A 17,526-nucleotide genomic window follows, 5' to 3' on the forward strand; every position below is an offset into this window, starting at 1 on the left:
TGGGATTACAAAAATGACCTTTTTGGCTAGTGGTGGGTCACTGTGAATTGACAAACTTTGGATCAGTTAGGCTTTCCACTAACTGGCAGCAGCTGCAACAACATGAGGAAATACCGTCCCAATCCTCCCAAAGACGCGCCCATTATAACTGATCAGGTGAGATGGAAAACGTCTGCTTCTTTTGTAGCATTACATGCTTCATTATTTATTTGTTCTTTGGTGCTATTCATAATAACATCAACATCAATGAATGACAACTGAATGCTGTCCAAATGACAAACACTCACCAGCCACCATCATAGGAACCAGAGGTGGGCAGAGGAGCCAAAAGTTATGCTTACGTAAGAGTACTGTTACTTTAGAATACTCAAGTAAACTGTAGTCCTCCAAATAATTATTTGAGTAAGATAAAGTATTCCGTAAAAAGAAAAAAAAAAATATTCATGCGCTGCGTAACTGGTGAGTCACTTCTCATTTTTACTTCTTTTTTTTTAAACAGCACATGAACATCAAAAATACAAAAACATAAAACAGGAATGTGCAAATTCAAATGCTGTCATTTTAAAACAATACTAATTTTTGTGCACGATAACATAAACTAAGGCAAATTCAAATAATTGTAAATAATAAACTTTGTTTACACATGTTGAAACAGCACAATAGGTTCACCAGGCAGATATTACCGGTATTAATTATTAATAAGTATTCATATATTTACAGCATCTATAATTTGACAATATTGAACTGTGACAGGTGGATTCACCCACAAACAATTTGAGTTCTGCCAATTTACAACTTTCTCTTTAGTGCTGTGCATACAGTACATTGTGGATGGCTTTTTCTCCTTGCTTCTTTTGAAAGAAAGTAGAAACTAGTAGTTACGGTGGCTTGGTGAAACGTGACACAAGTCTCTATGACAAAACAAAATACATCACGCAAGCAGTACTGAATACCTGTAGATACAATTACTGTACCAGTAGCGGCCAGAATGTAGCCTAATGTAAAAGAGGAAAAGTATTGTTTCTTCTTAACAAAAATACTCAAGTTCAAACTTTGTTGCATTAAAACTACTCTGACAAGTACAATAGATCCAAAAACGGAATATAAGTAAGTAAATGTGATGGAGTAAATGTAGCTCGTTACTACCCACCTCTCATAGGTACAGTTAGTCAGTAGAATTGCTAATTTGGCTAAATAAGGTATTCAAAATTGAAGTATGATGCTGGGCAGTTCTACATCACTGCAAACTACACCCACAACAAAATGTTAAACTAATAATACTAGTAATACTTCCTCAACAATGTAAATAAAAATGTTCATGATTAGCTTTGTAAATGTCGAATTTTTGATTCACCTTTTACATTGGATTTATTTAGATTGTGGAGGGGAAATTAATATGGCTCCGTGAACACAACAGATATTTGGTGGGAAAAGTATTTCAGTCTAACAAAATAAACTTTAAAAAAAATGGAGTCCTTCAACCCTTGAGGTCTTCATTTCAACGATGACAAACATTTGTACAATCCATTAACACCTAAAGTCATCATATGATGCCATGTACAGAGATTAATTTAATAGTAATAGGTTTAGTTCATGATTCCTTAAAAGGGACATATTACAAAAAAACTGACTTTTTCTTGTTCATACACAAACATAGTAGTTAGGTTTCTACAGTGCCTGCCAACTATTACGAAATAGTACTTCTAATTAGCAAAATAACCACCCCCAGACCTTCTCAGCCAATGGCTCGCCGAATCTCTAGGACAGAACCTCTTTGAAGCAACAGCCAAAGCACTATCAAAGCCTAAAGATAAACAGAGTTACAGTGCTACCAGTACTGTATTTGCTTCTGATAACATTATTATAATAATATTCGACAAAGTGGGTGTGGGGGATATTTGTGTCTTGCGCCAGATAAACAGAATTAACTTTGGCCAATAATTGTATTTTCTTCAAGCTCAGGGTACTGGCTTTTTCTGCCCATTTTGGACTCTCCTTCCACGAGGAAAAGCAAGCAGCAAATTCACCCAAATTGCATTAGACCAGCAGTCTGCTTACCGCGCCCGACTTCAATGTGGTCCCAGTAGTTGTAAGTTTAGACCGACTTTGTGCCACCAAATTGTGCCCGGCACATGTTAAAGGACACAACCCTCACTGTGCCGAAACACCCAGCTTGCCGCAGACCGGCTGCAAAATTGTCAAACATCCACAGCGAGCCTTGCGCTTGCATGAACATGAAGATACGCCTTTTTTTTTTTTTTTTTTGCGCCACGCCGCAGTTACACAGTCTACGAAAATAGAGCCCTATTTACCTGATGACCGGAAGTAAAGTTCAAGTTTGTGAAAAGTACAGTACCAACATATTTGTACTCTGTTATTTTACAAGACTGCCTTGAAGTTGGATTTATGAAATGTGAATGTTAAATTGCCGAATAGTTCACACCGGAGCTACTATACTGTAAACTGCAAGCGTAAGTTGGAACTGATAAGAAGAAGTAAACATTTCCCGGGCTTTGAGAACTAGCTCGACAGGCAGACAAAAAGATGTGACATGAAATGATACATGAACAACATCTCTATGCAGGATCCTCCTGTGGTTGATGCCGGTGATGAGAATCCTGAGCGTGGTAACTGGGCCAACAAGACAGAATACATACTCTCTTTGACAGGTTACACTATTGGTCTGGGAAATATATGGAGATTTCCATATTTGGCCTATAAGAATGGCGGGGGTAAAAATTCCAAATCGCAAATACTTTGAATGACATTGACGGAGGGTTCCAAATGCATAGATAATGTTTGTTTATCCCCCTTGAGCAGGTGCCTTTGTTATTGCCTATTTGACTATGTTGGTTTTGTTCGGGATTCCTTTTTACTTCCTGGAGAGTGCCATCGGTCAGTTCTCCAGTCAAGGCATAATCAACGTATGGAGAGCGGTGCCACTACTTCAGGGTGAGTCGAAATTTCACTCAAGTGATAAATGTTATTCCCAAGTAGTGCGCGTGGCCTGAGAATTTGTCATTTACTACAAATAATGTAGCATTGTTCAACTATCTATGCTAGCGACACATACTGACAGCCAAAACAATGAACATTTCTTCCACTTGATGGCAGGAGGTACATAATCAACCTGTGTTTCCACTTTTTGTGACATTTTTGTTTCGGGGTGTTCCGTGAGATTTTTTCTAATGTAAAATATATGCCATGAGAGAGATAGGTTTTCCAGATACGAGCCGTCATTCGACCAATTTTTTTCTTTTGACTTGTAAGCACAGACTTGAGATACGAGTACTTTATGGTGTCAGTACTGCAATGCATTTTACAAAAATCAGCAGTTTGGAAACCCATCCATTCATCCATTTTCCGTACCGCTCTATCCTCACAAGGGTCGCGGTGGCGCTGGAGCCTATCCCAGCTATCTTCGGGCGAGAGGTGGTGTACACCCTGAACTGGTCGCCAGCCAATCACAGGGCACATATAAACAAACAACCATTCGCGCACACATTCAAACCGAAGGGCAACCGAAGGGCAATTTAGAGTCTTCAATCAACCTACCATGCAGGTTTTTGGGATGTGGGAGGAAACCGGCGTGCCCGGAGAAAAGCCACGCAGGCACGGGGAGAACATGCAAACTCCACACAGGATTTTATTAATTTATTTATTTATTTATTTATTTTTTATTTAATTGAAGCAGTGTGACAAAATTTTTTTTAATTCTTTCATTACTGAACATTTTATAAAGTACAATATTATGGAGTGCTATTTTTCCTCATTAAGATACACATGACAGTTTTTGTTGTTGTTTGGGGGAAGGCTGCAATGGATTAATGGAATTTCCATTCATCTCAATTGGAAAAGATGATTTGAGGTACGAGTGTTTTGACACACAAACGTGCTCACAGAGAAAATTAAACTCGTATCTCAAAGCACCACTGTCTATCATTAACTTTCAAATAAAGAGGAAGTATTTGCAGTCATTGACGATTCGTTTAGCATCTGGTGGATGCATTGTACATTTTGGAGCATGCTTGCATGTTTTATTGCCATCCACCATGCATAATGAACATCCTGACCCATCTACAGGTGTCGGCGTTGGAATAGTCTTTGAAAGCACCCTGGTGTTAATATACTACAACGTCATCGTGTCCTATGGCTTGTTCTACCTGTTCGCCTCCTTCCAATCTCCTTTGCCATGGTTCAAGAGCCTCAGTTGGGGGGACAGAAACTGCAGCGACACGCCTTTAGGTGCCCTACAATACTCATACGCATTGATTTTTCAAGAACTGAATGGCATGAGATGTTCCAAGAAAACAAAGACGTTTTCTTCAGTATTATAATGACGCAACACACAAAAAACTACTTTTTACCCATCTTCTTGCAGATCTGCAAATTTACTTTCGACCTTGATAACCTATCATTCTTGTAGAGAAGAGCATTTTTACATTTTGAATAATAGCTTTTTACGTAAGGCCTGAGTCACATACAATTTTAAAGACAACCTTCAGTGATAACTGTTTAATGCCAGAATAATTAAAACATTTTAAGAATATGTGATCAAAGATCACACAGTAACTGTTAACTTACCTTCAAACTTTCACAAATGAAAATGTAACCTTTAACAGTCTCAAGGATGCTGATTGTGTTTGACTTTCAGATTTAAGAAAAAAAAGGAAATAATGAAACTACTGTTGATATACACTTTGATTTTAAATAAAAAAGACTGACATTATATGTGATATTCTTGTCAAATAAATGAAACCAGGAGTTAACCACTGTGTAACGTAAAAACAATAAAACATAACACCCTAACAAGTAACAACACGTGTTGACACTGGAGTAACCTCTGGTGTACAGTATATTTCTTCTTTCTTAGATTCTTTTTCTCTGAACAAACTTGTTGAAGCCAGCCCTTTTCTTGAAATGAGCCAAAGAAAGAGAAAAACACACATATGAAGTTATCCTTTGGAAGCTTGCTGAACTGAACTGACATTAGGAGTGCTGAGGTCTTGCGTGATTTCAACTGTTGCAATAAGCCACACAAAGACAAAGAAAATACAAAACACACCCAGTGTTATTCGTGATATGGTCTTTTGTGACGTATGCTTATGCTGAGGTACTCTGAGGTATCACGTAACCTCTTGCATCACAGCAGTGGGAACTCCAAAATTGTATACAATATTAAAGGGAGATGCACTGGAAATTCAGGTTAAATTCTGAATTGTAGTACCTCAGAGGCATAGGGTAAGCTGTTTGAGCAGTTATTCGATGATACTAATCATACTAGTAGCATGCAGTTGTCAAGTAGTATAAATGTTTTTCATTACTAGTAACGTACAGTTTTGCAACTAGTGAGCAGATTTGTCTTATCAGTAAGGACAAAGAGCATACTCATTGATGGACCTTAAGCTTAGTGCTCAGCGATATGGCCTAAAATTCATATCACAGTATTAAGTAAATCCTCATATGGTAACATTATAGACTACAATATAAAGAAAAGTGTAGAATTTATCATGCAAGTATATCTGACTTGGTTGGATAGTCCTTTAGCAAAGCTAAACTGCTTAAAAAAAAGATAACTGAACATTAGACAACAACAACAACAAACAAAAACAAAAGATATACAGTAGTGTAATTCTGAGAACATTTATTTTGCAGATCTCAAAAGTCAAAATTAAAATACAAAACTCTATTGCGCAAACAAAGACAAATGACATTACTGATACCATAAATATTTAAAATGCTTGATATTAATATACTTTTTACCTTATAGGCTTCTCCTCCTGGTTGACATACGCGGTAACGTACTGATTTATTTCCAGTTTTCCCTCTCGTGCATGCTTATTTTGTAGCTGTTGCACATAAGCACTTATTCTGGTGTTTTGCTAATTTCACGTTAGCTTAGCAGTTAGTATGGCTTCTCCGCCGTCTCTTCTCGTTTGGTATATTTCACACGATTCGCTCCTCTCCTCCTTTTAGTGATAACAATACTTGTCCGAAGTGTAATTTATTGGAAGCGAGGATTAGTGACTCAGAGGAGCGACTCTGCACTGTGGAAGGACAATATTTAGCCATTCTAAATATCTAGCCGCAGTGCATAGCTGGTGCTGCGCAGGTTAGCTTAGAGCTCAACATTTTCCAGAGTTCCCAAGCAGTCCGGACCACTGTATTGCGCTGCATCATTGCAAACGCCCTGTCAACATACCTAATTTTTTAAAAAGTCGGCTGAGGTAGAGTATAGGTTTATTTATATCCATGGTTTTATCGACTCATTGCAAATTCTCAAACCCCAATTCCAATGAAGTTGGGACGTTGTGTTAAACAAAAAATAAAAACAGAATACAATGATTTGCAAATCATGTTCAACCTATATTTAATTGAATACACTACAAAGAAAAGACATTTAATGTTCAAACTGATAAACTTTATTGTTTTTATCAAATAATCATGAACTTAGAATTTTATGGCTGCAACATGTTCCAAAAAAGCTGGGACAGGTGGCAAAAAAGACTGAGAAAGTTGAGGAATGCTCATCAAACACCTGTTTGGAACCTCCCACAGGTGAACAGGCTAATTGGGAACAGGTGGGTGCCATGATTGGGTATAAAAGGAGCTTCCCTGAATTGCTCAGTCATTCACAAGCAAAAGCCGTTTATCAACAATACCCAGAAACGCCGCCGGCTTCTCTGGACCCGAGCTCATCTAAGATGGACTGATGCAAAGTGGAAAAGTGTTCTGTGGTCCGACGAGTCCACATTTCAAATTGTTTTTGGAAATTGTGGATGTCTGGTCCTCCGGGCCAAAGAGGAAAAGAACCATCCGGACTGTTATGTACGCAAAGTTCAAAAGCCAGCATCTGTGATGGTATGGGGCTGTGTTAGTGCCAATGGCGTGGGTAACTTACACATCTGTGAAGGCACCATTAATGCTGAAAGGTACATGCAGGTTTTGGAGAAACATATGCTGCCATCCAAGCGACATCTTTTTCATGGACGCCCCTGCTTATTTCAGCAAGACAATGCCAAACCACATTCTGCACATGTTACAACAGCGTGGCGTCATAGTAAAAGAGTGCGGGTACTAGATTGGCCTGCCTACAGTCCAGACCTGTCTCCCATTGAAAATGTGTGGCACATTATGAAGCGTAAAATACGACAACGGAGACCCCGGATTGTTGAACAGCTGAAGCTGTACATCAAGCAAGAATGGGACAGAATTCCACCTACAACGCTTCAACAATTAGTGTCCTCAGTTCCAAAACGTTTATTGAATGTTGTTAAAAGAAAAGGTGACGTCACACAGTGGTAAACATGACCCTGTCCCAGCTTTTTTGGAAAGTGTTGCAGCCATAAAATTCCAAGTTAATGATTATTTGCTAAAAACAAAGTTTATCAGTTTGAACATTAAATATCTCGTCTTTGTAGTGTATTCAATTAAATATAGGTTGAACATGAAATGCAAATCATTGTATTCTGTTTTTATTTATGTTTAACACTACGTCCCAACTTCATTGGAATTGAGGTTGTAGTTGTGTTCGCGTCCCTGTTAATTGTGATTGCATTGTAGGAACTACACACTGTTTCCATCAATGCTTCCTGGGGGGAAAAGCAATTGACTCATCACCTCTCCCTCTCTAGTATATTACAATTCAAGTGGTGCTTTAGTGGCCAACTGGACTCAGGACAACTTAACTTGCACTTCATCCGACAAGATAAAAGTTCGAGTGCAGAGCCCCAGTGAGCAGTACTGGGAGTAAGTATTTCCGATTCCCGTCTTCAAACACGTTTGCACGCATTAGTTGATGTGTCTGTAAATCAGCCTCACCTTCTTCCTCAGTGCTGTGGCTCTACAGAGATCCAGTAGTATTGAGGAGACAGGTCCAATAGTTTGGCACTTGGCTCTCTGTTTGCTGGTGAGCTCCATCCTTGTTGGTGCAGTGCTCATCAAAGGAATCAAGTCAGCAGGAAAAGTAAGTCAATGTCATATTTGACCTCTGCATCCACAACATCAGATAAGAAAAAGTAAAAACTGCTTGTAGTATGTGTTAACATACAAATGGAAAAATGTTTATTTGCATTTAGGGTTAGATTTTACCAGTGGCCTGTCTTGTTTATGGTACATAATCCTAAATGGGGACTTGCCTACTTAATCCACTTTACCACTTTCACGTCACAATCAGAGGTGGGGAAGAAGACAAATACTGCACTCAAGTAAGATTACTGTTACTCATATGACTCAAGTAAAAGAAAAAAGTAGTCCTCCAAATAATTACTTTAGTAAGAGTAAGAAAGTACTCAGTGAAAAAAGTGAGTAACTCGTGAGTAACTTCTGATTTATTTTATTTTATTTATTTTTTTTTTTTTAAACAAGGCATGAACGTCAAATAAAATAAAAATAACTAAATAAAATTTGAATGTGGTCACTGATGGTGTAGTGGTACACTCGCCTGACTTTGGTGCAGGCAGCGTGGGTTCAGTTCCCACTCAGTGACGGTGTGAATGTGAGTGCGAATGGTTGTCCATGTCTATATGTGCCCTGCGACTGACTGGCGACCAGTTCAGGGTGTAGTCCGCCTTTCGCCCGAAGTCACCCACCTCTGGTCACAATTATAGACAGACACAATCAATACTATACAAAAAGGTAATATAAGCACGCAACTGTGCCACATGCAACATATCATCTTGAGCAGCTAAGTTATATCAGTAGGAGTTCTGGGGTGGGCGAGGGGGGAACAGGGCAGTGCCCCCTTAACACAGTGCCTGCACCCCCCTGTGACCGCCCCCTCCGTACAGTTACAATGCAGTACTGCGGTAAGATTTGTGTGATCAATGTAATGGCCGCTTCACGTGCTGACTTGAAATACAGTATTCGTCCCTGGACAGGCTTGAGAATGCGATGAAAGAATGTACTGAATACAATAAAAAATAAAATTAAATAAATACGTTTGTAAATACAGTGAAGCACTTTTAAATTGTTACCTTTGTTGCTCTTATGTGCCCTGTGTCTCTGCAGGTGATGTATTTCACCACTTTGTTCCCGTATGCGGCGCTTGTGATCCTGCTGATCAGGGGCGTGACACTTGAGGGAGCCAGAGATGGGATAGAGTTCTACATTGGTGCTAAATCCAACCTCACTAAATTGACAGAAGCGGAGGTGAGATGTATTGCGCATTAGTGTGAATTTGCACAATTAATTGCATGGTTATAACTTAAGGTCATCTAAGACCATCTAAAACATAATAAGTACAATCTTCAGTTAAAAAAAAAAACTTTGTAAAATAACAAATTAAGGCACATTCAGCTCCAAGAAATGGTCTCATACGATATTGTTTCCACTTGTTAAACAGCACAATACCAGGCAGATTACAAAAACAGGAACAAGGCTGCTGAGGATATAAAAAGTACACACACACCTGTTCAAATGCCAAGAATTTTGACCAACATAAATTATTTAAAAGGTTTTTTCCACCATTAATGTGACCTACAATTTGTACAATTCAACTGATTATTTTTGTATCTTTTTGAGAGGGGAGGTAAAAGTAAACAACTACAATAAACTTGAATGTGGTTGACTTGGACTTGACGTTTAACTTGCTGTCTTCTTCAATCACAGGGCACATACAAACAAACAACCCTCCGCACTCACATTCACACCTGCGGGGAATTTAGAGTCTCCAATTAATGCATGTTTTTGGGATGTGGGAGGAAACCGGAGTGCCCGCAGAAAACCCACACAGGCACGGGGAGAACATGTAAACTCCACACAGGCGGGGCCGGGGATTGAACCCGGGTCCTCAGAACTGTGAGGCTGACGCTCTAACCAGTCGTCCACCGTGCCGCCTGATTAAATACACTTTAAATAAAATATATAAAACTAATGTGGTTACACAAGGAAGCACTCCCTCTTATAACTGGCATGTGGCTGTGTTAAGAAGTAACAGATCACATTCAAACTCATTTTCAATTGGAGTCCAAACATACCTGCCACCATTTCAATTTTTAAGTGGCGGAAAAACAACAACACATGCCCATGACTTATTGATAAAGTGTGTGTGTGTGTGTGTGTGTGTGTGTGTGTGTGTGTGAGAAAGGGAGAGGGGGAGAAGGAGAGAACAAGATGTGTTTTTTACAGTTGTTACCATAAAATAGTGCTAATGCTGCCATATGCACAGCCAAAACAACAGCAAGAACATCTGCAACTTATCGCCAAGTGTTTGCTCAAGTTAGATGTGGGCTGAAATATCCAAGTTTGGGCAGTGACAAAACTACACTGCATGTTAAAGCTGTTGTTTTTCGTAGTCTGTAATGTAAACACGAGTTGCGCGCGGCTATCACGACTGACCTTGATTGGCCCGCGGAGCCCAATAGAAGACTTTGTGTGCGGACATGTGACTGTCTTGTTTCGTTTGATTGGTGAACATCACTGCGGTAATCACGGTGGATTGAAGCAACGGCATCCGATGCGGAAGTAAAAAACGCAAGTCTGAAAATAGATCACACATGCCATTACTGAAAAATGCAAGTACCGACCGGCATGTCGATTATTGTACAGTTTTTTAACTGTACAAGTACAGTTTCTTCTTAAAGTAAATACTCGAGTAAAAGGTATGCTTCATCAAAACTAGTCTGACAAGTACAATTCATCCAAAAACGTTACTTGAGTAAATGTAATGAACTACATGTAACGCGTTCCTACCCACCTCTGGTCACAAAGCTAGAAAAATGCCACAGAACACAGTGATAGCTAAAGTGCAGTTCCAAAAGTCCACTACTTGAAAAGAAAAAGAAGGAATACCAATCCATCATAGTTGAACAAGTCAGTTAAACATCCAGGATATCAATCTGCCCAGTTAGGAAGCAATGATGATTGCAAATCAGTTTTGCCTGCTGTTGTGCCACAGCCCATTGTCCTCATCAATTGTGGCTGATCTCTGGCTGGCTTAATTTATTTTATTTTTTTTTAGTGCTTTCGCGACTAGTGGTAATAGCATGAGGTGGTATATGACTGCTCAAGGAGTGCAGCTTTCTCACATCTACGTTTGAGATGTAGCCAGATGGTTCGCTATGTCTCCCAGCACATTGTCAAGAGCACGGAAGAGATACCAGGAGACAGACCAGTACACGAGAGTTGCAGGAAAGCAACAGCTCGAGAGCAAAACCCGTATCTGCTCCTTTGCTCAAGGGAGAACTGGGGAACTACTGGAGCCCAACAAATGAACCTCTAGCAGGCCACGCTTATGCATTTTTCTGGGCAATCTGTCAGGAACAGACTTCATGAGGGTGGCATGAACTCCTCAAGTTGGGCCTGTAATCGCAGCCTGAGAACACCAGAATTGACAGAGTTGCAATTTGCCAATTGCATGGGCCGTGGTTAAGTTGAGCTTGAGCAAAGAGATGCAGTATGATCCCTCAAAGCTTGAAGCAGATTGCTATAGAATTGTGATGCTGAGAACAATGTTTTGGCCTTTGTCCTCAGCAACCTCTGCCATCTTTATCATCATTGTGCTCAAAGAAACACGTGTAATTTTAGGTCTGGAAGGACGCTGCAACTCAGACTACGTTTTCGCTCTCAATTGCTGGAGGAGGACTTGTGACTCTTGCTTCTTATGGCAAGTTCCACAACAACGTGTTCATGGACTCAGTGACCATTAGCATCATCAGCTATGGTAGGACAACAAAAACACACACACACACACACACATGGCTAAAATTGATTTTGCTTATCTGATTCATGCATTTAGTTTTACCTCAGAAGATAAAAGCTATAGTTGTAAATTCCAATTATGTTAATTAATGGGCACTGGGTTCGAATATCAACTCCGGCCTTCCTATGTGGGGTTTGTATGTTTCTACCCGTGTTTCTCCGGGTTCTTCGGCTTTCTTCCACATTACAAAAACATGCATGTTAGGTTAATTGAAGATTCTAACTTCCCCGTGAGTTTGAATGTGAATGGTTGTTTGTTTACGTGTGACCTGCGATTGGCTGGGAGACCAGTCTAGGGTGTACTCCGCCTCTCATCCAGACATCTTGGATATAGGCGACAGCTAACGCGTCACTCTAATGAGGAAAAGTGCAATAGAAAATAGATGGATGGATGGACGAACGGGTGAATGGATCGATGGATGGTTGAATTAATGGAGCAAAGTTAAGGAGAGCGGTGTAAAGTCCTGAGATTTAGACATGAAACTATTTGACTGGTCAAATCGAGAAAATGCACATGAACTTCAGAGCTGTTTGAAATGAAGCATATGCTGATTTGTGTTTAATGTGACAATTTTAATTTCATTCCAGCAACAAGTATTTTAGCAGGCTTTGCCAGCTTTTCCATTGTGGGTCACATGTCCTACATCTACCAGGTTCCTATTGGAGAAGTAGTGAAAGATGGTCAGACACTTGTAAAAGCACTAATTCAAGATGTTGAAAGGCTATTCTATGTTGTCTTATGCCATTATCTATCTTTGCACAGGATTCGGCCTGGCATTCATTGCATACGCAGAAGCCCTGACAAAGCTTCCCATTTCCACCCTTTGGTCAATCCTCTTCTTTTTCATGATATTCATTGTTGGCCTCGACTCTCAGTTCACAGGTTTAGGTAAGGTCATCACAAATTTGCTGCTGTCATGCCTAACTAATTGCAAATCGCCATCTTACCATGAAGCATCATCGTCATTATCGCCATCACCATGTTGTCTGTCACTAGAAGTGATCTCCACCATCTTCATGGATGCCTTCCCTAAAGCCAAACGGGCCTATATAAGTGTTGGATGTTCCTGTATCGGCTTCTTATTAGCCTTGCCATTGGTCACAAAGGTGGGTCTGCGGATAAGCGCTATTAGCGCTGCCTGTATTCTGACACAGTTCATGTGCAGTGTGTGTCTGTGTAATAGGCAGGAATATACTGGGTAACTCTAATGGATGCGTTCCTTCCAACCTGGGTACTGATTATTTTTGCTCTGATGGAGATCATTGGCTTCTGCTACATATATGGTAAAATGGATTTTTATAAATGCATATTCCAATAACATGTTGTGTTTGGATGTGTTTATGTAGTAAGCTCCCTATTTCCACTCAACAAAAAATTCCATGCAAAGACTTCCTTACTCATTATGGTTAAGACCAAAATCATACAAATTAAATTTTGAGTTAAAGTTAACTTTTCTTTGTTTTACCAGGTATATTCTGTCTGGAAATTAAACTGTCAAAAGAAATTAAACTGTCAAAAGATTGTAAAAGTTTGTGTTGAGATAGTAAACCCGTTCAACAAATAAAGTGCACTTTAACTCAACTTTTGGTCAGTGTATGAATGATAATAATTTGGAGTTTAACTGTACACATCTTAATTCCTGCTGTTTTGAGTCTGTGTGTGTGTGTGTGCGCGCGCGCGTGTGTGTGTGTGTGTGTGTGTGTGTGTGTGTGTGCAACTGTATGGGCGTGCATGCGTGCGTGCGTGCATGCATGTGTTGCAGATGTGAACCGATTAATTGAGGACATTGAAATGATGCTCGGGAAAAAGAGCTTCTGGTTCTGGCTGTCGTGGCGAGCATGTTGGCTTTTTATCAGCCCCTGTATCCTGTTGGTGAGTTCCTTTTTAATTTGGATCATAACATAAATGCCATCTGTACCATACATACTCTATGTACTAGGGATACACCAATACCACGTTTTCAGACCGAGTACAAATGTTTACATTTGAGTGCTCGCCCATAGAGTAACGATATTTGATAATGCCATTATGTCCTGCAATTGTGATGAACATGTTATTTTAATCAAAAGCTCTGGCCGAGCTGAATTCATCATCTATTTTGCAGAGCATACAATAAATTTCAGTGGCCTTAAAAGTGTTGTCATCCATGTCCTGAAGGTATCTACACGCGGCTGACACTAAAGTACTGTATATGTCAGGTTGGTTATGTGGTATCAGGAGTCATTTTTTACAATGCTCGTATTGGTGCATTCCTAATTTGTATAGTTTGGAAATCAACCGAAACTTGCAGGAAAATGTGACTCAAAAGTCTCACAAAAACCTGGAGGTTGAACTGCCACTTGATACACTCACATCTAGCGAGTAACTTCTGATTTATTTTTAAAATCAGAGCATGAATGTCAAGTAAAGTAAAGTTTTTTAAACTCAACTGATTTATTTTTTTATCTTTTTGAGAGGGGAGCTAAATATAAACAACTGAAATAAACTTGAATCTGATTGACTTGGACTTGACATTTAACTTGCTGCCTTCTTGGCCAGGTCACCATTGCAATTGCACCATTGTTTTAACTGGTCTTTTACCTGGTTAAATAAAGTTTAAATTAAATAAATACAAATAAATCTGGTTCTGCAAAGATGCACTCACTCTTATAATTGGCATGTGGCTGTGTTCAGAAGTAACAGATCACATTCAAACTCATGTTCAATGGGAGTCCACACACGCCTGCCACCATTTCAATTTTCAAGTGAAAAAAAAAACGCATATGGGGCCATGCAGAAACATTATTTGCTTTATCCACGAAACTGACTAAGTGAAGAATGTTTACTGACCAGACTTATTGATAAAGTGTGTGTTTGTCTGTATACGTATGAGAGAGAGAGAGAGAGAGAGACGCATGCTTTACAGTTACTTGTGACCATAAAATAGTGCTAAATAGTGCTGTTGCCATATACACAGCCAAAAGAACAGCAAAAACATCTGCAACTTACCACAAGATGTCAAGTAAGAAGTGGACTAAAAAAAAGTTTGGGCAGTGACAAAACTCCAGTGCATGTTAAAGCTGTTGCGGCTGTCACGAGCCACTTTGATTGGCCCGCGAAGCCCAAAAGGAGACTTTGAGTGCGGACACGTGACTTTCTTGTGTCGTTTGATTGGTGATCAAACATCACTGTGGTAATCACGGTGGTTGGGAGCAACGGTGCCAATGCGGAGGTCGAAAGCGAAAGTTTAAAAATAGATCGCGCACGCAATTACTGATAAATGAAAGAAGCGACTGGCATGTAGATTATTGCGACAGAGTAAAAGTACCGTTTCTACCGAACAGAAATACTCAAGTTAAAATAAAAAGTATGCTTCATTAAAACTACTCTGACAAGTACAATTTATCCAAAATGTTACTTGAGTAAATGTAACGGAGTAAATGTAGCGCATTTCTACCCACCTCTGATGGCGACCAGTTCAGGGTGTACCCCACCTCTCGCCCAGACTCAGCTGGGATAGGCTCCAGCATACCGACCCGCGACCCTAGTGAGGATAAGCGGTATGGAAAATGGATGGCTGGATGGATGGAGAAAATATCACGAACATTTCTAATCAAGAATTACATTTCTTTTTATTGATAGATTCATTGCTGACAGTATGGGAGGCAACTGGGGTGGCAAAGCATTTGGTGGGGTTGGCAACTGCCACCCCGCAGATCCCCTGGTGGTCCCTTGTCTCAGTGAATTGTGGGAGAGTAATACTAGATTATTAGATTACAAGGGGCTGATGCCATGTCTGTATAGAACCATGCAGCACCTGGTAAAGTGTGAAAGTAATCAGTTCTTGAGACCTCGGGATCAGATACCAACATAGTGTTTGTCACTATATCTGCTGTATGGCCTCTTTGTAAAGATAAAAAAAACTGTGCAAGCTCGTTTGTCTTAAAGCTTTGCTTCCGGTTTTTGTTTTTTTCAACACACTTTCCTTGTATGCCATCACTGATTCCGCTAGCGGAATCACAAAAACACCCAAAGAAAAGGCAAAGCACCTATGGGGTTAACCCTTTAGATGACCGCTGTGCTAAAGTCTCAACATGCATCAATCACATCACATGTGATGACAGTTTGAAGTTGCACATGTTTTGTCTGTCTTAGAGGTTCCACTGAATAGGACTCTGTTTTACTTACTTTAGACAAATGTAACAGGTCTATGACGAGTTTAAATGTAAAGTGTTCTGCCTGTTGTCCAGGCCATCCTGGTGTGGTCTCTGAAGTCATTTAAGCCCCCCAGCTATGGAGGGGTAAAGCTACCAGCTTGGGCAGTAGCTCTGGGCTGGTGCGCATCTGCTCTCCCACTCATATGGATCCCCATCATTGCTGTTTATAAGATGAGCAGAGCAGAAGGAAACCTTTGGAAGGTGTTTTGCTCTTTGGCCTTTTCTTTAACGAGACTGGACACATTTTTCACTAAAACGCAAACTGAAAACTCTGACCTCTGTGCATGATGCTAACTATTTCCTGCAGCGCCTGAAGTCACTGTGCTCCCCTGCGGAAGAATGGCATCCTTTTCTGGACATGCATCGAGGAGAGCGCTACTCAGAGGAACGCTGCCGAAAAAGAGGAGAAAAAGAAAACGTGTAGTTCATGCAAAAGTAAATATTGCATATCTAAAAATGTAACAATATTTATGTTACTTGAACTTGACTTGCAGCGCCACTTAGTGGGGGAAATAAAGGCTTTATCCAACCATTTATTTTAAAATAATATTACCTGGTGTGTTTTAAAGTATGTGTAATATGGATTTTGAACACAAAGCAACAATCAATAAACCTCTACCATTATAATGGAGTGAATTTATTCCAGACATTAAAAAAAACAAACTCAGCACCCTCTGCCAGTTCGTTCTGTCTGTCATGTGATCTGCAATTGGCAGAGGTAATTAGGACTTCTTTTATTATCTCGATCAAAACTGAGGTCTGTTATTTTTGTGCAGGCATAATTTTTTTTCGTACAGCTCGTCTTGAATAGAACAAGACTGTCCAGGTGTACTTAATGTGCAAAGTACATATTCCGTTCAATTATTTCAAACTCAAGGTTCAAGAAAGATGCGCAACTTATAAGGAAAGCGGATGGATGGATGGATGACAGTGTCTTAGAAAGAATGTAAAATAACATGACGTTAAAACCAGTGGCTGCTGGTCAACAGAGGGCGGTAGGACGCTGCCCACCAATCAGCTGAGTCACCTTCAAAAAGTCCAAAATTAAATAATGCGCATTATACATGAGAAATTACAGTACCTGGGTATTGATTAACAAGTGAGTTAGGTTAATGTTAACAAGTGGGTCAGGTTTTGTTTTCCATGTTCAACACCTTGGTAATTTCAGTTTTGTAACCTGCACTTTGACCTGTTTATCTACAGTATGTATAGATTTTCTGCTGCAGTAATTACATTCAACTTACTGAAGCCCTTAGCAAACTCTCCCTGTCACATTCACCATGGCAACCATGCAGAGAGAACCTGCAGCTCAACATAGACCTGTTGCCACCTCCCACGCAACAGACACACTCAAAACATGCCATGAAATGACTATCAAAAATGATCAAATTAAGGAATATTGTACATTTTAGCAGAAGGAGGGCATAAGGTCCCTGAGCGACAATTATCTGCTCATTTGTTGGAGGAAAATAATTGAAAGAGAAATATGCTATAGCGTACTCTGGGGGGTAGTTGTCTCTATGATGTCGCTTTTGCATAAATATGAGATAATTAAGACAAAGTGCTAAACGTGAACATGAGTCTTTTCGACTTACCTGTGCTCCCTCTGCTGCTCCTCTCCACCCCTGC

The 17,526-nt window shown here is 39.9% G+C and overlaps 1 protein-coding gene across 1 annotated transcript; it reads left to right on the forward strand.

Moving 5' to 3' along the window:
- Positions 1 to 35: 35 nt before the first annotated feature.
- slc6a14 (solute carrier family 6 member 14) lies at positions 36 to 16,444 on the forward strand. Its single transcript, XM_061687886.1, has 15 exons — positions 36 to 156; positions 2,585 to 2,732; positions 2,821 to 2,952; positions 4,084 to 4,245; positions 7,635 to 7,749; positions 7,834 to 7,966; positions 9,010 to 9,150; positions 11,527 to 11,662; positions 12,289 to 12,381; positions 12,464 to 12,589; positions 12,698 to 12,807; positions 12,885 to 12,984; positions 13,464 to 13,573; positions 15,931 to 16,098; positions 16,205 to 16,444. Exons 1-15 carry the CDS (start codon positions 103 to 105, stop codon positions 16,319 to 16,321), a joined length of 1,845 nt encoding a protein of 614 aa, XP_061543870.1. The 5' UTR covers positions 36 to 102; the 3' UTR covers positions 16,322 to 16,444.
- Positions 16,445 to 17,526: the final 1,082 nt, after the last annotated feature.

The sequence above is a fragment of the Phycodurus eques genome, chromosome 10 (genome assembly GCF_024500275.1).
Source record: "Phycodurus eques isolate BA_2022a chromosome 10, UOR_Pequ_1.1, whole genome shotgun sequence".
NCBI lineage: Eukaryota > Metazoa > Chordata > Actinopteri > Syngnathiformes > Syngnathidae > Phycodurus > Phycodurus eques.

Bases quoted from the DNA above. Each gene is read 5' to 3' on its own strand.
- slc6a14 (XM_061687886.1), top strand. From the start codon at position 103: ATGAGGAAATACCGTCCCAATCCTCCCAAAGACGCGCCCATTATAACT. The intron at 12,985-13,463 runs GTAAAATGGATT...CATGTGTTGCAG, and splicing joins TGGCTTCTGCTACATATATG to ATGTGAACCGATTAATTGAG. The intron at 16,099-16,204 runs GTGTTTTGCTCT...TATTTCCTGCAG, and splicing joins CAGAAGGAAACCTTTGGAAG to CGCCTGAAGTCACTGTGCTC.